Source organism: Ursus maritimus, unplaced genomic scaffold (assembly GCF_017311325.1).
Source record: "Ursus maritimus isolate PB19 unplaced genomic scaffold, ASM1731132v1 scaffold_1, whole genome shotgun sequence".
NCBI classification, from domain to species: Eukaryota; Metazoa; Chordata; class Mammalia; order Carnivora; family Ursidae; genus Ursus; species Ursus maritimus.
In genome coordinates, this window is record NW_024423343.1 from 7,330,135 (window position 1) to 7,351,614 (window position 21,480).

The following is a 21,480-nucleotide window of genomic DNA, read 5'->3' on the forward strand; positions in this document are numbered from 1 at the left end:
ACACACACACACACACACACACACACACACACACACACGGAATATCCAGGTGAGACTGTAAGTAAGTGAACTGGACAGACATTAGGATCACCCAGAAATGGACAGGATGCCTGATGGGTCACTAGATATGGCATTAATGGTTTCCCTACAATTACTGATCCATTTTTCAGTAACCTTACCTTTTCTCATTTTGTTACCAACCTTTTCAACACCAACTTTTTTTTTTTCATTTGACTGAATATTTAGGGTGGTTTCTATTTCATGATGGGACCCTGACCCCCTTAAGGTTTAACTTCATGTTACCAAAGAGAGTCAGAAAATCAGGTCAGTGACTGTGTCCTATATGAGGCTCACCATACTTGCATTTCAGCTTCAGTTTGCTTCAGTAAAACTGGAAAGGATGATTATCACGCATCATCCGGAACCCATGCCCGAACACAAGCGCTAAATCTGAAAACACCCTGGGTCAGCAGTACGGTGCAATGACGTGCAGAGGCACACACAGGTCACATGCACATACTCGAGAGGTTAGAGCTGAATGAAGCCTCACAGAGCATCAGGTAGGCGATGGTTCCCCTCTCAGACTGCCCATTCAGGACTTCAAAGTAATTTCCAATGCTAGGTCCCACTCCAAATTAGAAACTCTGGGGCATGGAGCCCAAAGACTGATTTTTGCTTCAAAGTTCCAAAGGTGATCTGGCACTAGCTAACATATAGCCTCCCAGAACCCACACTGCCTTCCTAAGGGCTACTTCTTCGTGCTAATTTTAAGATGTCCAAGAGAAATTAACCCCTATTTAATAATGCTGTGCTGCACCTACATGAGCCCACACTCCCTTCAACCTGGCAAAATGGCCTAAAATAGTATTTATCAAGCATTTATGCTCTGGGCACTGCACTACGCACTTGAATTTTAAGTTACTGATCACAACTACTTGATAGTTTCCATTTCGCAGATGGGGAAACAAACGCTTGCCCTAAGTAGGTGGTAGGACCAACATTCAAATCTGACAGCTTGACTCCAGGAATTCCATTCACAAAACGACTTGCAGGTTCACTCCACAGAGTGCCTTAAAAAAAACCCAGACTCTGTGTAGAACTGGGAGATGCCAGACACAGCATGTCTGGGCCTTTGGAAATTGCTCTGGGTTCCCAGCTCTGCACAAGAATGGAAACAGAACCTGTTCTGAGCCTCCACGTTGTAGAAGACTTGAGATCCTCAGTCCACAGGCCAAACTGGGGTAGTTGCTAGGATTCCTTTCCCATGGTCAATGTGCACAAACTATCCCAAACCTTTGCAACTTCAAAACAGAAGACTAGAGAAAATTAGTATTAGAGACTGACCACCAATGCAATATCCATTCTCCCCAGTTCTTAGAAACAGCACCCCAGTGGTATTCGGGGTGGTAAGCAATCAGCTAAAATCCCGAAACTTCCAGTCTTTCTTGCAATGAACCACAGTTACGTATTTATATTTGGACCAATAAGACATAAGATGTTGGGTGGGGCTCCCAAAAGAGCCCCTTTTAGGCTGAGTGAGCAAGGAGGAGTGCTCCTTCTGCCCCACCCCACTCCTTCCTCCTGCCTGGAATACAGGGTTTGATGATTGGTGTTCTAGCAGTCACCTTGGACCATGAATGACTGCGAGTATGGAAGCCATAATCAGGATGGTAAAAAAAAAAGAACCCAGGAACATGCCAGCCTCCGGATTTTGAGAAATAAACCATCTTGTTTAAGTCACTTTCTTTTTGTCTTCTCTTATACGTAACCAAACCTAATACTGACCCACTGACAACTTTGAGGACCACTTCCCACGCTAAAAGAAGAATTCAAAGGAAAAAATAAATTTTTGGTCAAGGGACACTAATCTACCATTCCTACACTTGCAGGTCAAGTAAACAATCTTTAAGAAACAAACGATGGCGGGGCCCCTAGGTGGCTCAGTCAGTTAAGTGTCTGCCTTCGGCTCAGGTCATCATCTCAGGGTCCTGGGTTCGAGCCCTGAGTCGGGCTCCTTGCTCAGCGGGGAGCCTACTTCTCCCTCCGCCTGCCGCTCCCCCTGCTTGTGCTCTCAAATAAATTTAAAAAAGAAAAGAAATAAACGATGGCTCTGCTTCTTAAAACCAGCTGGACTGAGTATTGAAGCTATTCTGAGTTTCATCCTCATGATGAAGCAACGAAATGGGGGCACTGATAGATTTTAGGCTACAAAGCAACAATGAGAGAGAGAGCCCACTTCTCTTCCCTTGCTTCCCAGCATCCATGTGCTGTTCCTTCCATACACTGAAGCATAGCTATGCTGTTTTAGTTGCAAAACATTCCCACTAATTAACCCCTGGAGGGAAACTCTCCTCTCGAAGGTTTCCGGTCTGGAACTGGCACTACCAAGAGCTGTATAGGTTCATCATTCCTAGGACATCCGATGACATCCCAAAAATAAACATTACACATCTGTCTGCTTCAAGATTCCCAGACTCCCGACCATCCCCGCAAGACGCGCAGCTTCCTCGTCAGGAATTGCCTGCACTCAAGCAGGGCTAAATCCATCTCCAGAGCTGGGCTATTTCTTTTTGCTCCATGAAACCTGTCAACTAGAAGCCCAACTTCCATCTGGAATGTGCTCTTCGTTATAACTTACTCTGTTTGGAATGTGCATGCCTGATGCTCTTGTAAGGAAATGCTACTTCCCACACTGGAAGTACGAGAGAGAAACAGCCTCATTTCACGGCAGCATTTCTGTCAGTCATACACAGACTTTTTATTTTTATTAATAATGCAGAGGGCATTTTGTATAAAATAAATTTAAAATTCTTCATCTGATCAATTTTTTTAAAGTTTATAAAAGGACACATTATTACATATTTATAAAATGGCTGCCTAAGAGAAAAATAACTCTTTAAGATAAAACCAGAACTACTATTATCTGTCCTGAAATTAAAAAATAATCCCTCAACTTAAAGCCAGTGAAAAGAGAGTTAAAGTTCCCTGATGTATATGCATAAACTCATCTTACGCAGATAATTACCAAGTGGCAACATCTCCCACCCCACATGCTCTTCCTACAATGTGACCCTCTTTTTTTTTTTTTTTAAGATTTTATTTATTCATTTGACAGAGATAGAGACAGCCAGCGAGAGAGGGAACACAAGCAGGGGGAGTGGGAGAGGAAGAAGCAGGCTTCCAGCGGAGGAGCCTGATGTGGGGCTCGATCCCAGAACGCCGGGATCATGCCCTGAGCTGAAGGCAGATGCTTAACCACTGAGCCACCCAGGCGCCCTGTGACCTTATTTCTTGCATCAAGGATGGAGAGTGTCCCATGTTCCCAGCCCTGAGTCTTAGTGGGTGTGTGGGGACTTCGACAGAATGAAACTATCAGAGAGGTGACACTATGTGACTTCTGAGTTTAGGTCAGAGATGGTGATGCAACCTCTGCTTGGTTCTCCTCTGGCAGGGAGCCAACTGCCGCCTAAGCGGCCCACCTGCTCTGAAAATATCATGCTGAGGGGGAATATATAGTTCCTCCAGCCATGAACCCAGCTGAGCTCCTAGCCAACAGCCAGAATCAACTGCCAGTCACATGAGTGATCCATCTTGGCCAGCCAACCTTATCGAACCTTCCGAAGATTAAAGCCCCAGCTGACATCTGACCACAATCAGGAGAGGCCTCACAGGAGAACTGCCCAGCTGAGCCCTTCCCCAAAATCATGACTCATAAAATTACCAACAAAATGAAGGGGTTCTTTTAAGTAAGTTTGGAGTAATTTGTTAGGCAGCAACAGTAACCAGAACACCAACCATCTAGGAGCAAGTCTCCAAAATAAAGCAATCTTGTGTGGGTATGTTTTTTAAGTCTTCAAATTAAAATAAGTAAAAATAGGGGGCGCCTGGGTAGCGCAGTCGTTAAAGCGTCTGCCTTCGGCTCAGGGCGTGATCCTGGCGATCCGGGATCGAGTCCCACATCAGGCTCCTCCGCTGGGAGCCTGCTTCTTCCTCTCCCACTCCCCCTGCTGTGTTCCCTCTCTCGCTGGCTGTCTCTCTGTCACATAAATAAATAAAATCTTTAAAAAAAATAAATAAATAAAATAAAATAAGTAAAAATAAACCATGTACAAAACAATTACTTTAAAAATCAGAAAAAGTTAAGATAATTTGCAAGTAAGTTTATAGAAAGGGATATAACGTGGTGGTTGGAAGTCAGTGAACAGATGAAACAGAAAAAGAGCAGGATTGAGACAGAACATTCTTGGAGAAGAGTGGTTTCTTTCTACTAAGTGGGAAATTCCTCAAGTAGAAGCAAGGTTCTTGGTTAAGTAAATGGAATGTTCTGTGATAAAAATGACTTTGCTACCCCAAATCCACCTACCCCACCCCAAATGTTTGTGTTTTCATTTTTTATTTATTTTTATTTTCCCTGAACAAGCACACAGTGGAGTCTAGTTTTGAAGGTGTGGGCAGGCTCTGTAAGGCACATTCAGAGGGTGTGTCTGTGGTATGAGGGCAGGAGACCATCCACGAGTCAGCAGAAAGGGACAGTGAAAGGAGTAAAGGGATTTGGTCAGACTTACCCGTGTTTATCTTGACCTCTACATTCCCAAATACAGAACCAGCCAGTGTTTCATAGCTTGGCAGGAAAAGCCACGGCTGCCTCCATGTCTCGGGTGCTCACGTGTCTGGAGTGTCTCCATGGTGCCAAGAGAATGGTTTAGTGCAAGACTTAGCCTTGACAAAGGTGAGTACAAGAGGTGCGCTCAGACAGAATACCACCATGTTTTATTTAAGTTCTTTTTTATTTTCCTCCACACTGGCAAAAGTTCCGAGGGAGCTTAAAGTTTTGTAAACATTTTAACTATCCCTCTTCCCCACCCCCCACTTTTGAATTTACAAAGCAAAGGAGAGCAGGAGTCCCAACTTTTAATGGTTCCCCATCTCCTCATGCTATTTGATCCAAAAACTATATACAAGTTTGTAGCAGTCTCTGTATAGTTATTGTACATGTTTGGGAGGAAGGGAGGGAGGCAAGAAGGGATAGGGAGAATGGCGATCCAAAAGAATAAAAATAGAAACCAAATATAATCAGCCAAAACCAAAATGCTCTCAGAGCAACTCCAGCCTTCTTCAGGCAATGATGACAGAAAGAAAAGGTGCTCTACCAGGAGCCACCTGAACCACAGCACTTCTCACACAGGGACGGACGGTCCAATGGCTCCAGACCAAACTGTGATTGGCAATTCCAGGTGATGTTCTGCGGGGGGTTGGGGGAGGCAGGAAGAGTACTGGTTTATAAATAGGGCTTGAATACATTTATAATTGAAGTGAAGGGGTATTAGGAGGCCATGATCAGAAGCCAGAACCAGGCTTCTCTCTCCCATTCTCTCCCATCCCCTCCATCCCACTGCATTCTCCTGTGTAGTGGTTTCCATGGATGAAGGTCTTAAAGATGGTTAGGTTTTGTATGTTTTCTTTTCAGAAAAGGCAAGCAACTTGCCATTCCAGAATCTTTAAACAAAACCTTTTGAGGCCACAGCAAGACACACACGCAATGCTCTGAGGAACCAGATGAAATTCCGGGCTTTTATCAGAAGCAAAAGTTTATCCCTATCCAAAATGAAATTATACAAATTCATACATATGGTAAAGATCCTAGCTGCCTCTTAAACGAGACAAATTTTCAGCAGAAAGGCCCAAAACAAACTGGTCCTAGTCCTCTGAAGTAAAAATATTTATGGGAAAAAATCAGTTTTTGTAAGAAAAGAAAAATTAAGAATAAGTCCTTCTCCCAGGCCATAGGGTTTCCTTTGTCCAATCAGGTTGGAGAATGCCAGGGGAGAAGTCAGCTTGCTTGGAAGTCACTATCTAATGAAGAAAAACATGAATCCTTTCTCTGAAAGGATGCTCAGAAAGAACAGGCGAGGGGTGTGCAACATCAAACCAATCCAATCTAAACTCCACCCCACTCAGGGCCTCCTTGATGCAATCCCAAAGTTAGCAGTGGCAATGAAACCTTCAGACTGGGGGTGCTCTCACTGTCTTGTCGGACACTCAAGTCACAGTCCATGGCATGGTGTTGCTGGCCAATGTCTGTTACCATTAACTCTCTTCATGACTGCACCAGTTAGACCCCTTGCCCTTACGGGGGGTTAAAAAGAAGAAGAAAAGGAATACAGAAGGGGAAAAAAGTGACATAAGAAAGTAAATAGCTATTGGCAGATCCCAACACACTTTCTGGGACACAGTAGATGAAATCACGGCACAGTAAACAGGTGCTGCCCAAAATCAGCCTTGTTGGGGAGTAATCCCAACTGCCACCCCCAAGACACAGGGTCCGGTCCACTTATCTACAGTCTGAGATGCTCACCAACAAAAACAGTTTAAAGAATCTTGGACACAAAGGGCTAGAAGAAAAAGCCTGAGATGATCGGTTCTGTGATTTGTTGCAGAGTGATAAAGAGTAAATGGTGAGTTAAGTGTTGTGTCCAAAGGTGGAGAATCCATGGTCAGCAGAGAGGAGAAGGAAGGCCAGTCCACTGGCAGGTGCTCAGTAGTCATCCAAAGTCTCGATTTCACCCATATTGAGTCGCTCTGATGAAGCATTGACTGAAAACCCTGCCGGAAAAAATTGGCAATGAGTGACCACATCCAGACAACCACGGGGCTCGAATTCCAGACAGTAGGCTGGAATAGAAGTCTCTCGTGTTTCAGCATGCCATAGAGATACTAAAGAAAGGAAGAAGAAGGAAGGATAAAGGTCAGAGAGCAGTATTCTGCTCTTCCAATGAGAGATTCTTCATTTTTATTTATTTATTAGGGTTCTGGTATAATTTAAGTAGGGAGGGGAAAAAAAGAATTCCAAACTAGTGCATTAGAGATTCCTGAGAAGAATCTGGGCTGTGAGCACGTGTTAAGGCCAAGAGAGGCTCGCTAATGGGGAAAGTTCATTTGAGAGATGACTCTTAACAGAGATGGGGGCAGCGAGAGGGGGCAGGAATAACACATACCAAATACTTTGTAACTACCTGACCACATGACTGTGAAATCTAAGTGGGCGTAATACTACTTCAGTCCCACTCACTATTGGGAATAATTTTCTTCCCCTCATTGGGTCAAAAACCTTTTCAAAGTTGTGGCCAAGAGTTTTTTTGCTATTCGAGGGTAGGAAGCTTCAGGGAAGATCCACTGCCAGATCCTTACAGCCCTCAGATGTTCTCTCAAAAGGTAGACAGCACAAAAAGATTAAAGTACTTTGTTCAACTCAACCTATTATAAATAGACTTGCAAAAGAAAGGACTTCATCTAGTTTAGAGAAAGCAGTATTAGCACCACCACTGAAAGCAAGAGCAGTAATCACAAACACCACTAACATTTTGAAAACCTAATCCCATCACCCACATGTATGTAAGTTTTCTATTAACTCCATAATCAAAGATTGATAAAAAGTATTAACAGAGCTTCCTTGGAATGAGTGACTCCCAAAAAGCTTTCAGTTCATCCACCCTAAATGAAATCTCAAACTGTTTCAGCTGTTATTTGAATATCAAAAAGTAAACAGGTAATGCTCTCCTATCTAAAAGCAGTTGTTAATATTACTTGTGTTCTGCCCCCTCCTTTTTCTTCTTCAATGTTCAAGTTTCCAAACAAAGACACATTTTAAATGTACCAATAATAAACAAAAAAGTCTTACATAATAAATATAGCTTAATTATACTCTTGAATCAAAATATCATGATTTGAAAACATAAACATGACTATTTATTAACCAAGGAAGCTGTGGTACAAGCTGCTTACAAGGCCTAAGACTAGGAGAGGCCAGGGCTCCAAACCCCAGCCTTAGCTCTACCCATCAACAGTGTTGCCACAACCCACAAGACCTTTTCCCTTGAAAATAACAAAAGGCTTAGTGTCCCTATTTGGGAATAACAGTTTAATTACATAAGTATTAAAACTTAAAGACCAAACAGCCTACGAAATGAACTATAACTCTATTCTGAAGCAGGTTTTGACTTCACATGTATCTCAGGAACAGATAACTGTGATAAAAACAAGCTACACATGATAAAAGCAGAAATGTAATAAACACACAAACGGGGGTGCCTGGGTGGCTCAGTTGGTTAAGAATCTGCCTTCTGCTCAAGTCGTGATTCCGAGTCCCGAATCTGGCTCCCTGTTCAGCGGAGAGTCTGCTTCTCCCTCTCCCTCTGCCCCAACCACCTCCCCCATGCTCTCTCTTTCGCTCTCTCAAATAAATAAAACCAAGAAAGAAAGAAAAGAAAGAAAAGAAAGAAAAGAAAGAAAAGAAAGAAAAGAAAGAAAAGAAAGAAAGAAAGAAAGAAAGAAAGAAAGAAAGAAGGAAGGAAGGAAGGAAGGAAGGAAGGAAGGAAAGAAAGGAAGGAAGGAAGGAGCTGTCTCCATCTCTGTTGAATAAATAAAATAAAATAAAATAAAATAAAATAAAATAAAATAAAATAAAATAAAGAAAGAAAGAGAAAAAGAGAAAGTAAGAGAAAAAGAGAAAGAAAGACCACACACTAACTTAATTTTAATCATGCAAAGACAGGAGAAAATCAGCAGCCTGGGGCCAGAAAAAAAAAAAGTTACTTGCTTATGACTACAGTATGTTGATTACTGGGCTAAGCTTTTAGCAGACACAGTCTCACTGACCGGTCATAAAACCCAGTAAGGTGGGCGCATCTACTCCACATTTGACAGACAGGAAAGCTCTAGGATACCATGAAGTCCAAGGCAATGCAAAGGAGGATTTAAGCCCACTTTGCCTGGCTCTAAAGATTACATTCTGTTAGGATCAGAACTGACTACATCTCACTTGCATGATTTCTTAAGGTTTGAGAGACTGTAAAAGTATGACTGGAGGAAAATGTCATTGTGTATGGACTATTTATCATATCCAAGTAATGGATGCTGGTTCACAATGGTACCTGGTAGTTCTAAAAACTACAGGAAGACAGAGCACGATGGAGGCGATGGATCATTAAAATGAGGCTGGCCTCTCTAATGGTCTGTTTTAGAAGCAAAGTTGGTTCTCTTTTGATCAGCAACTATTTTTTCAATGGATGCTTTTGGATCAAATTAGAACTCTCATACTGTACATGGCAAACTGTGACTGACTGACATTTATTAATTTTTCTCAAACTATAAATCAACTGAAAATAGTAGTAAGTGGAAATGAGTAGGTAAGGGGCAGAAGTTAGTAATTATCGGAGGAATTTTCAGAGATTTAGTTGAGCAGAAATTTTCATAAAAAGATCCAAGCCTACACAAGTGAGTTTTCTTAATACTCTGTTGAACTTTTTATTTCCCTTTCCCTTATATATATATATTTTTTCCTGCTCCTTCAACATATATAAATTCCTTAAATTCTATTCCTAAAACAACCTCTCATTCCCCTGAAGAGTATTTTAAATCCCTTTGTTTCTGGTGTCTGTAATAGGGATGGAGTCAGACTAAATATTTAATTCAAAGAGCTTTACACCTCACGTTCAGAGGAACCTTTTCCCTGACAGCCTACATTTCAGTTCCACAGCTGAAGAGCAACAAGAGCTTTTTTTTTTTTTTTTTCTTTTTAAGATTTTATTTATTTGACAGAGAGAGACACAGTGAGAGAGGGAACACAAGCAGTGGGAGTGGGAGAGGGAGAAGCAGGCTTCCCGCTGATCAGGGAGCCCGATGTGGGGCTCGATTCCAGGACCCTAGGATCATGACCTGAGCTGAAGGCAGATGCTTAACGACTAAGCCACCCAGGCGCCCCAAGCAACGAGGGCTTCTTGGCTAGAACCCACACTCAGAATTTCAGGGATACTTGTAAATCTGTATTTACCCATTTCTGTCAAAACTGGATAAAATGTCAGACTGTTCCATCTACTCTTATGATAAATTTCTGAGATAGGCAATCAATCAATTAAAAAAAAATACAATTCTGACGCAGAAGAAAACAGAACTTCACCAGACCTCTCTCTTTCCAAGCCAGCTTTCAGGCCCCAGTACCAAAGGGCAATCCTCAAAGTTAGGTTTCTGTTACTGACATTTTGTTTTCTCCAGAGTAGGGAACCTATGAGGGAAGGCAGGGACCCTACTGAGGGCAGGGTAGGATGGCACTCCTCCTCCTGCTGTGCTCTCTGCTCTTTCACAAGGGCATCTCCACTTGAAATCTCATAGGCATTTCACACACTTCAACTCTGTATCATTACCCCATAAGCCTGCTCCATTTTCCAGGGCTCATCCTTTTAGCAAATGGCAAGGCTACCTATCCTGCTGCCCAAACCCTTCCATTCCCCTTGTCTTGCCAGTTGGAGTCCCTTAAGTTTTTTTTTTTTTTTCAAGCAGGGGGAGTGGGAGAGGAAGAAGCAGGCTCATAGCGGAGGAGCCTGATGTGGGGCTCGATCCCATAACGCCGGGGTCACGCCCTGAGCCGAAGGCAGACGCCCAACCGCTGCGCCACCCAGGCGCCCCGGAGTCCCTTAAGTTTCTAGAACACATCCAGCTCCTCTCCATCTCTACTGCCAAAACCCCTATTCTCCAGGCCACTAGGATCTTTCACCTGGTCTATACTGCAGCCTCCTAACCACTCTGCCTCCTGCCTGTGCCAACATCCCAACCTGCCGTCTTTGCCAACATAATCATTCTACTCCGGGCAGCATGGTTTTTAATACTCTACTTTACATTCATAAACAGAGAATCATTTTAATTTCATCATTGTCTGTGAGGCTGTTAGGCCAATTTAAGAAACACAAACAGCCTGCATCTGCTTTGCCTAGACTGTTTATTATTCCAGAAACACCTCTGTCTGTCCTTCCTGCCAGTCTTTCAAAGCCCCAATTCTGGTTTCACCATTTCCATGAAGCTGCCTTGTGTGAAGACTGGTTCTCAACGCTAGACGAGAATAGTTGTGGCTAACAGAAGAGTGGAATGAAAACAGGCCTCCTCTGAAATCCCAGCCCCACTGCTGAACAGCTGTGTGACTCTGGAAAATGTTCTAAACTCTCAGGGCCTTGGTTTACTCGTTGGCAAATTGGAACATGATCTCATAATGCAGAGCGACTCTGAAAATCATAGGTATATATACACATATATAAAGGATATCAACAAATATTAGTTGTTTGAATACCTGATTGGATTTATGGTCAGCCTCTATACAAACCAGCATTTAAATTTTTACAACTTTTCCTTTTCTCCATTAGCATTATTTTCCAGCTAAACTGAAAGGCCTTCTAGGGAAATTCATATTATATATGAAATAAGTCTTCAAAGTTTAAAGCACCACATAGTAGAAGTAATTACTTTTATTCCATATAGCATATGAGGCATCGCTCTTGCACTGATGTGCCCAGTAAATATTACCTATTTTGAAGTGGTTTAAAAAATTAATTTTGTTAAAGAAATTTTCCCTTTATGAAAAACATTCCACCAGGAGACTCACATATAATACTGCTGTAACCTACACACCTCCAACACCCAGCTGAGACTTTAGGCTTTTGCTCACCTAATAAACTGGGATCTGCTCGGACCATCTTCTGCTTTTTCTTCTTCTTGCCACTTTGTACAGCCTCAAAATTGGATTGTTGGTTGTTGCTTTGATTGGTCTGAAATACTGAATGGAGTGCACTGTGGTTCATTCCCCACACAGAGTCCTGTGAGATAAGATGTCACAACTGTGGTTACACAATGGATGCAAGGTGCCCACTCTTAAGAAAATGACTGATTGGCCCTCACTTTATCAAGTATGAGATTAAAAACAGAAAGCCTATCATGGATTCTGGTAATAATGAAACCAAGAAGAGTCCACTGAGCCACCCTTTCCCTTCATTTGGATTCAGACATCCCATTTAAGCTTCTGTGCCTCCTAAAGGCCCATCCTGGTAGGTCCAGATTTTCATCCCACTGTGACAACACAGCTGTTGAAACCTCTCTGGTATACATGAAGCCCATACCATCCACCAGGAAATTAAATATACAGCAAATAATCACAAACAGACCTCTGTACTCCAGCAATTTGCACCCCTCACCTACCAAAGCATAAGGTTCCTTTTGTCTCTGAGCCCCAGGACAGAAAGGACAGGCTGCAGACTAGCTGGCAGCATGTTACCAAACAAAATTAGTATCATGTACTTTATTCCTATTGGCAATCCTAGAAGAAATCTGGTCCCCAAATATCCAGACGCTTTCTACCAACTGGCTCAACTATGAAATAGTCTACCAGCCACATTCATACTTACCTGTTGCTCTTATTAGAGCAATTCATTTTAAACTGGGATCAGATTCAATGAGCTAGGTGCAGGCACAGGTAGTGGCAGTGGGGAACAAGGACAAAGAGTGGAGAAAGCACTGTGGAAGGACGAGCCTGACTACGTGCACATGTGCACGCATAGTGGGCCCCAACTTCCAATTTCAGCACACAGGGGCAGCCATTTCACAAACGTAAAGAACTTTCTGTATTGCTATATGATGTCTTCCCTTCCGATTCCTTATTTTTCCTAGTGCTGTTTATGTTGACATCTTTCACTTAAGCCCTGTTAGCCCATCTACCCAAATGGCTTTTAAATGCCATGTACTTCACTGTATCTTTTGTATCCCCAGAAATGACCAGTATAACTAACATGATCTCTAGCAGAATTACAGAATTAAATCATAGGAATTCTTAAGCTCTTCCTGAGCTTTGCCACCTCATCTTTCAGAAAACTTGTACAACTGATCCTCATTATGCACAGATTCCGTATTTGCAAATTCACTTACTGGTTGTAATTTATTTGTAACCCCCAAACCAAAACATGCGGTGCTTTTATGGTTTTCCTGAACATGCAAATGTCCAGAGTAGTGAAAAATCTGAGATGCCTGAGGAACACATTCCCAGCTGAGGTGGAACAGGGCGGTATTCTGCCTTCTTGTCTTAGTTCTCATACACTAAACAAGCATCTTTTTCAGTCTCCGTAGCGTCCTGATGTTCACATTTTATGCTTGTTGGTGCTGTCACTGTTTAAAATGGCCCCCAAGAGGGGCGCCTGGGTAGCTCAGTCAGTTAAGCATCTGTCTTCGGCTCAGGTCATGATCCCAGGGTCCAGGAATCAAGCCCCATGTTGGGCTTCCTGCTCAGTGGAGAGTCCGCTTCTCCCTCTCCCTCTGCCTCTACCCTCTCTCTCTCACTCTCTCTCTTGCTCTCTCATGCGTATGCTCTAATAAATAAACAAAATCTAAAAAATAAAATAAAATGGCCCCCAAGTATTAAGTGCTATCTAGTGTTCCAAAAAGGCTGTGACGCGCCTTATGGAGAAAACGCATGTGCTAGAGGAGCTTCACTCAGATGTCAGTTCTAGTGCTGCTGGCCCTGAGTTCAATGTTAAGGAATCAACAATATATTAAATAAGGCATCTTAAACAGAAACACGCATAAAACAAAGCAACATACTGACCAGCTGACAAAAATGTTGTGATCAGAGGTTCCAGAAATCTAACTGGGTGTTTTCCCTGGAGCAACAGTTTAGTATTCGCTAATTCAGCTTTAGTGGCAACTTTAAAAAACATAACTACCACGAATAATGAGAAATGACTGTACCTTTTACATCCCCATCAACAACATATGACATGTCTGGCATGCTACGGTATTGTCAATATTGGGTACAGTGCATCCTGAGCACTGGAGATTCAACGTTTGTAGGTTTTATTTTTTTATTTTATTTTTTTTTTTAAAGATTTTATTTATTTATTCGACAGAGATAGAGACAGCCAGCGAGAGCGGGAACACAAGCAGGGGGAGTGGGAGAGGAAGAAGCAGGCTCATAGCGGGGGAGCCTGATGTGGGGCTTGATCCCACAACGCCGGGATCACGCCCTGAGCCGAAGGCAGACGCTTAACTGCTGTGCCACCCAGGCGCCCCCAACGTTTGTAGGTTTTAACTATTCAAAAAAATGTATGGGTCTGTGACAAGGTGGAACTCGCAATCACAAACCAAGGAAAATGCAACCAGTCTGCCTAACAGAGAAGGATTATATTTGCTATTTGGGAAATTCGCAAAGGTCTCTGGACATGTCATTTGAAAATATCAAATCTACCATATTTTAAGAAGCCATGCTCATCTGATGTACAAAAGTGGTCTCTTTTGTTTTAATTTCCAATTCTCTGGCTGCTCAATACTTCAAGGTATTACTACTCACTCGCAGGGGTACAGCGCCAACCACTGCCTCGTACCTGCTGCTGCTGTTGTTGCTGCTGCTGCTGCTGCTGTTGCTGCCGCTGGCTGGCTTTCTGTTTGGCACGGCGCTCGAGGAACTGCTTGGCAAACTCCTTGGCCTCAGAGGTATCTCCTAAATAGGCCCTAATATAATCGTGGACCTCATAAGGAGATTCTACTTCTTTCAGGAAAGAAACAAAAGTGGGAACTGCAACATGAGAGGGGAGAAGACATAAAGAGTAACAATGAAATATCACAAGCAAAGAATCAGTGTCAGTTTTTAATATACTGTCACATCTACTACCAACTCTAATGATGCAAACTTGAACGGTAATGCAGCTACTGTGTTAAATATTCTTTAATCTACTCCACGGGGGAAAAAAAAGCCCAATGTCATTGCAATGCCCAAAATTATCTCAAATAGCACAGAGTCAAACAAAGACACAACACGCGTGTTTAGTTTCAAAGAATGTCATGTTGGTAAAAACTAAATGTTATGCTGACTAAAACAACTGCTTGCCTAAGAGAGAAGTTATCTGGAAATTCATTCTTTCTTTCCTTAAATTCAATCATATTTATTAAGTGTCAGGCACCATGACAGATACTAAAAATACAGTCATACCCTCCAGGAACTTTTACTTCACTAAGTTATCATATGTTTAGAGAGGAATCAAATGGAACAGGCAAGCGGTGTGGTGCAAGAGAAAAAGCATAAGTATTAGAGTTAGACAGACATGGGTTAAAATCCTGACTCTGAAATTTGCTCGCTGTGTGACCTTGATGAGTTATTTAACCATTCTGAGCCTCTGTTTCCTAATTTATAAAATGGGGATAATATCACCTACACTGTAAAGTCTCTTATGAAATTACTGGAAAAATTAAATAACTGGAATAACATACGCTAACTGCTAGAAAGTGCCTAGCACATGATAGGTGCTTAATGAATGGTAGCTGGCCATTATTTATTATTACTTATTATTTTTCCCCTGGCTCTTTCAAACCATAAGATATTGTTACAATGCAGCAAAGGAACTCTTCCATTCCTTTACTATTCTGTTTTTAAAAGATCCTTGGTTTTAATTAAGACAGTGGAGGTGGATGAGTTCAAATCAGCCTATCAGTTACAGGAATCCAGATCTTCCACACCACGCTGACTGGTCTCTGGTTCAAACATTTGGGGGCAGGGCACGGACTCACTTCCATCTAAGGCAGAGAATTCTCTTTGTGATCAAGTAACAATTAGCAAGTTTTTCTTCAAGTTGCGCTGAAACCTTTTCATTTCCACTCACTGGTCCTAATTTCATTGTGCACAAACTAAGCCTACTTGCTCTGGCACAGGATTCCCACCCCCGCCCCCAAAGGCAGGAAGGGAAAGATCTCACATCACCTCCGCCTTCTCTTGCCCAGAATGACCTTTGCCTCCACCATGAGTTACCTTTCTTTGGACTTGGCCTGGCTGGCGGTGTCCCCCATAAAATGACCTCTATGGAACCATGACCTCCTCTGTCCTGCACATTATTAAGACAGCCTGAGATACCATTTACTTTTTGACAACCACTGAGAACCTATTTGAGCACAATATTACAGGACTTTTCTCACAAGTAGTACTTATTATACTATTAAAGAGTCAAGTTCTTATGGTAGATACAGGATTTGACCTCCTGAGTTTTGGCCCATCATTCCAATTTGTCAACCTCTTTGTGGGTCCTGCTCTGCCACTCCACATGCTGGGTTTCCCTCCCCAATTCTTACCATCCAAGTTATTTGCCGTATTAAGGGCATGAAGCATCTGTTCACACCACTGGGTAAATCCATCTTGGGCTTTATTTACTCCCTGAAAGAGCTTCAGCAACTTTTCTTCTTCTTCTACTTTCTTATTCTGCCGGTTAGACACACCTACAGATTTACTAAAGCAAAACAATAGGGCGATATTATATTCCCAGAAACTGTTACTATATGATTATACTACAACACCATAAACAGAAAACGTCTTGGCAACACTGGATGGCTGTCCAGTAATCCAATGCTTGGCTCCAAAAATGAATTTAAAAAAAAAAAAAAAAACCTTCAAATATTTAGATTGGGGACAGAGAACTCAATACCCTCTTACAATCTAGCCTGAGCTAATACAGTCTCATTTGTGAAGACAGGGCATCTTGCCAGAGAAATGATTAAATTCTTCCTATGTGCCCTTTGGTGAGTTTTTAAATTTTTCTAAGCCTCAGTTTACTCATCTGTAAAATGGTACTAATACTTCTTTGGGTTATCATAAGGAATAAAGATACTGTATGCAAAAGCCTAAAGCACAGTGCCTGGCAAAGATGCTCAATAAGCTGAGAGTTGTTTAGAGTCCTATTCTTAATACTTTAGACCCTCAAACAAGAAGAAACAATCTGACAACACTACCATTTATTAAGTAGTCACTATGTGCCAGGCACTTCACTAACTACTCCGTGTGCATTCATTTAATCTGTACAACTACACCCATGAAGTCATCATTATTATCTTCATTTTACAGATGAGGGAACTGAGGCTCAAAGAGGTTCCCTCTTGCCCAAGGTCACACAGGTCACACAGCTAATAAGTGGCAGTGCTGGGAACTGAGTTGACATATTTATCATTAAAACCCATGCTCATTCATTAACACTGCATACTGAGGAAAGAAAGACGAAGGTGAAGTGTAACTAATTTATCATAAAAATAAACAGGTGTAAGGTCATTAGAGAGGTGTTCATAATACTTGTTATAGTCTAGCTAACTTAAAAATATAAATTTGAGAAAAACGCTAAGATCTAGAGAGTATCTTGGAGAAATGTTCAACAGCAATAAAAATATACTACTCCCAATATTTATTAAGTGGTTACCACATGACAGGCAATGGACTAAGTGCCCAGCAGTACAAAGAGCCCCTAGTAATAATACAGATGTGTTTCCATGGGGAAGAAAGCAATCACCAAACTACAATATCCCATGCTTGGACACAGATGAAAATAAGCAAAAACTAAGAAACCATCTTTCCCTGCCCACCCAATATCCCACTCCCCACACGCCCCGTCCCCCAACCCTCCAAGGAGCATAGGTTTGATCATTTTGAGCCCTACCTGAGACTGGCGTTGTTTTTATTTTTATTTGTGGAATTCCTAGGTCCCACCTCCTTCACTGCATCATCCCAGAATCCCATGTTGGAGTTTTTAGTGTCAGCATTACTCCAGATACTACTGACTAGGTCAGATGCCCACTGGTTAGGGGGACCAGTATTTATAGAGCCCCAAACAGAATTCCCAATGCTGGTGTGCAGGTTGGAATGCTGTTAAAGAAGAAGAGACAAGTGATATGGTTAACAATACTAAAAAGAGAAAAAGAGAGTCCACCAAAGCCAGAAAAGAGAGCTTCTAACACCAATCCACACAATGAGTGCTTTGGAAGATGAACCCACCGTATTATTCCGGGCTCTGTTTGGTTGCTGGTGCTGCTGCTGCTGCTGTTGCTTCTGCATCTGCCTGGCTTCTTCCTGCTGTATCTCCAGGAGAGACTTCGCAGTGCCTGCAGGCTTGCTGACATTGCCCCAGCCAGAGAGCTTCTGCTGCTGCTGCTGCTGCTGCTGCTGCTGGAGAGCTTTCATCAGTTCCCTCTGCTGGCGCCTTTGCTGTTGCACAACAATAGGAGATAGCTTGAGATTCTGGTTTTCAAAAATATTGGTTACTACTGTTCAGTATGGTAAATGGAAGGCAAATACGTAATAGCTATACAAAGTTAAACACTCGACAGGGTTAGCTACTTTGTTGCAAATAAAGATGTAAACTGCCAGAGGCACTTAGAAGAGAATAAAAAGATCAAATGCAGAATTACTGCTTAAAAATTAAATAGGACTTTTGGTTAGGCATAGAAATGAAATACAAATGAACTTCCTAAAGCCCTACCAAAATGACAGGAAAAAAAAAAATATATATATATATATGTACTTTTAAAAAGTATAAACCCATAAGGACAAAAAGAACAGAATAGATCCTAAAAGCTGAAAAGCAGACAAATAATGATACCCAATGGAATAGACCCAGTAAGTTGAAACGTAAGGAAACTCAGAAACAGGCTAATTCATCCAGAAAACTCAGTAATTAGAAGTGTGTTGGCAATAGAGGAAAAACTGCCTGAAAGTCTGTAAAAAGTAGGAAGACCCCTCTGCAACCCAATGCAGTCGGGCAGCTATCTATTCCTCTCCCTAGCAGAAAACTGCAACATTCCTCTTTAGAGAGACTGAGCTAGATCGGTGATTATTATGTGGGGAATCTGACCCAGCACAAAGAATACACCTACAAATATGAACAGATGGGAGGACTTCCCCTACAGAACAGCCCTGCCAGAGACCATTACAGTGAAGCCCATCAAGGTGTTGTATACACAGAACCTCTAATTCTATATATAAACAAACAGCCCAGGATCAACAAACGTTTGACCTGAACTTCTAAGATGAAAGCCAAAGACCAAATAAAAAAAATGAAATTCAATGGAAAAAGAAACAAGAGAAGGGAGGGAAAATGGGGACTAGCTTTAAAAAATATATATATTAGTAAGTAATTTTAGAGAGGTAAGATGTAAATTCAATGAAAGAATAAGAGGCTATAAAAAGAAACACTAAGAGAACTAAAGACTCAGAGAAATTCCAAGTAAGATCACATACATTACAGTTCAACAGAAGAATTAAAACATAAGACTGAGGAAATGCTCCCATCAAAAAAGGTAAAAAGACAGAGATTAAAAACAGGAGAGAAAATATGAAAAAATAAAAATCAGTCCAGGAGAGCAATGTGCATATAGCAGGAATCTGAGAAAACCGAACAGCTATGCAGCAAACTAAGACCATTCACACTTGAACAGGTTAGGGGGTCATGCAAAGGATACCTCCAGGAAAAGAATGAAATACAATTATCTTAGGTTTCCCNNNGAACTATCTACTGAGTAGCATTTTCTACCTTTTGAAGAGTGTAGGAAAAATTTAACAGTTCAAAGAGAATCAATCAAATGAAAATACAAATGAGGTGATATTCACTTCTCTTTTAATTTTTTTTATGATTTTATTTATTTATTCAAGACAGAGAGAGAGAGAGTGAGCACAAAGCAGGGTGAGCAGCAGGCAGAGGAAAAACGAGAAGCAGACTCCCCACTGAGCAGGGAGCCCAGAGAGGACTCTAACCCAGGACCCTGGGATCATGACCTGAGCCGAAGGCACAAACTTAACCAACTGAGCCACCCAGGCGCCCTGAGGTAATCATTCACTTCTGACAAAGATGAACAAGACAAGATCCTGGATTCCAAATCTGATGACCACTAGTATTTTTTCATTCAGCGGAGACCAGAAATATCGGGAACAATTTCTAGGTCTTGAAGGGAGCAGACAGACCCTCTCTGCACCAACTTGTTGATAACCTTTTAGAAAAGAAATGATTTCAGAGAAAGTCTCTTTTTAGAGGGTGGAAATAAGGTAATTAAGGTGAAGCAACAGTATCACCCATTGGTAAGATCAAATATACTGCATGGAGAATATGTATAGACAACTCCCCCTTCTCTTTGTGTAGCTGTGGTCTTCACTAAACCACACCACCCAGATCCAAAAATGACAACTTGCATTCTCTAACAAACTGCTCTGCCTCAAGCCATAGCCACATAACACACTTTCTGCAAGACTCTGCTACCTCATGCCACTTTTCAAGGATGTTCCCAGATCACACTACCTAAAACTAGACAATCAATCACGACCACCAATTTTTATCCATCTCCCGTCAGTCAACCCAAGGGCAAGCTTTACAAAAGCAGAGAATTTCGTCTGTCTTAGACTCAGCCATATCCCCTGACTATAATTGATTGGTGTCAGCAAGTATGGACAGATGGACAGATGAATTAATATGGTACCTAATGGCATGCTAAACCAAACCATTTTACTTATTCATTTTCTTTTCTGTCATGAACTGTATTCTTCCTTTTCCCCCCTTTATTTCATTCTTTTATATCCTTCTTATCCTAATGATAAGCTACAGGACACAGAATGACAAGCAGATAGACTTTATTTCTGTCATATTTAAGTTTGTCTAGTTAGTCTGAAAACCCAACATCTTTAGAAGGAAAAAAATGTATTCCACATTCTAAAAATCAAATTTACAAGAAGGATATCTGTATAAAAACCATAATTCTGAAAAACCCATGTACTTTTATTTATGAGCTAGCTACTTCCTCAAGAGCTACAACAAAATGTTTAAGGTAAATGAACATTCATGTTACCTAATCGTAATGTTATTCCTATTACAGGCTAAGAGTTTAATAATGAACATCTAATTCAGACACACAGCAATTCTGACAGTAATCATCGTATTTATTAACCACTCACCCATAATGCACACCAACTATTTTCTAACACTGTCTGACGAGACCACTTTTAAATTTTACCTCTTCTCGAAGCTGCCGTTCTCGTTCCTCTTCTAGCTTTTGGATTTCAGCCAATGACAGTGTTGCCTGGGACTGACATGCTGTTGTATTGGATTGCTGGCCCCACGTGGAAGAAGAGGGAAGCTAATAAAAAAGGAAGGCAGAAGAGTTTGTGAGGAAATGTGCTCAAGAAACAGACGCAATATTGCATATTTATGTACAGGCAGAACATTCATGTTTCCTTCAACTCCTTTTACGACTTTCAATTCAAATTTCCTCCTGCAATCCTATTGCATTTTAGAATTCTCCCAGTTTGCTTTTTAAATTTTTTTGTCACTAGAGGCACCTGGGTGGCTCAGTTAGTTAAGCATCTGCCTTTGGCTCAGTTCATGATTCCAAGGTCCTGGGACTGAGCCCCATGTTGGGCTCCCTGCTCAGAGGGAAGCCTGCTTCTCCCTCTCCCTCTGCTCTTCCCACCCACTCGTGCTCTCTCTCTCATCAAATAAATAAAATCTTAAAAAAAAAAATAAAACTTTTTAGGGACCTAGGTGGCTCAGTCGGTTAAGTGTCTGCCTTCGGCTCAGGTCATGATCCCAGGGTCCTGGCATAGAGTCCCGCACTGGGCTCCCTGCGCAACAGGGAGTCTGCTTCTCCCTCTGCCCCCGCCCCTGCTTGTGTTCTCTCTCTCTCAAATAAATAAATAAATCTTTTTTTTAAATAAATAGCTAGACAGACAGACACTGTCTGTGCTCACTATCCCAAACCTAAGATTATTTTAGAACTTAAAATATACATAAAACACTTTTATTTGATCTACCATTTTGGGATTCAAATTTGTTACATCCAGCACTGACATATAGAGCAATATACAGATATATAGAGAAAGAAGTA

At 41.6% G+C, this 21,480-nt stretch overlaps 1 protein-coding gene across 6 annotated transcripts in view; it reads right to left on the reverse strand.

Annotated features, from left to right (window-relative positions):
- Window positions 1-4,746: 4,746 nt before the first annotated feature.
- Window positions 4,747-21,480, reverse strand: part of GIGYF2 (GRB10 interacting GYF protein 2) — a 140,732-nt gene continuing 123,998 nt past the window's right edge. For 5 of the 6 annotated variants that reach the window (XM_040638951.1, XM_008690335.2, XM_008690332.2 and 2 more), the window contains 7 exons: window positions 20,611-20,733; window positions 17,609-17,818; window positions 17,274-17,479; window positions 15,925-16,079; window positions 14,190-14,380; window positions 11,492-11,639; window positions 4,747-6,603 (listed from right to left, as the gene is read on the reverse strand). In XM_040638951.1, the coding sequence (XP_040494885.1) occupies window positions 6,536-6,603; window positions 11,492-11,639; window positions 14,190-14,380; window positions 15,925-16,079; window positions 17,274-17,479; window positions 17,609-17,818; window positions 20,611-20,733 (1,101 nt within the window). In that variant the 3' untranslated portion in view covers window positions 4,747-6,535. Of the gene's footprint in view, window positions 6,604-11,491; window positions 11,640-14,189; window positions 14,381-15,924; window positions 16,080-17,273; window positions 17,480-17,608; window positions 17,819-20,610; window positions 20,734-21,480 lie in introns of those variants that run through there. The other variant, XM_008690337.2, reaches the window with a different exon arrangement.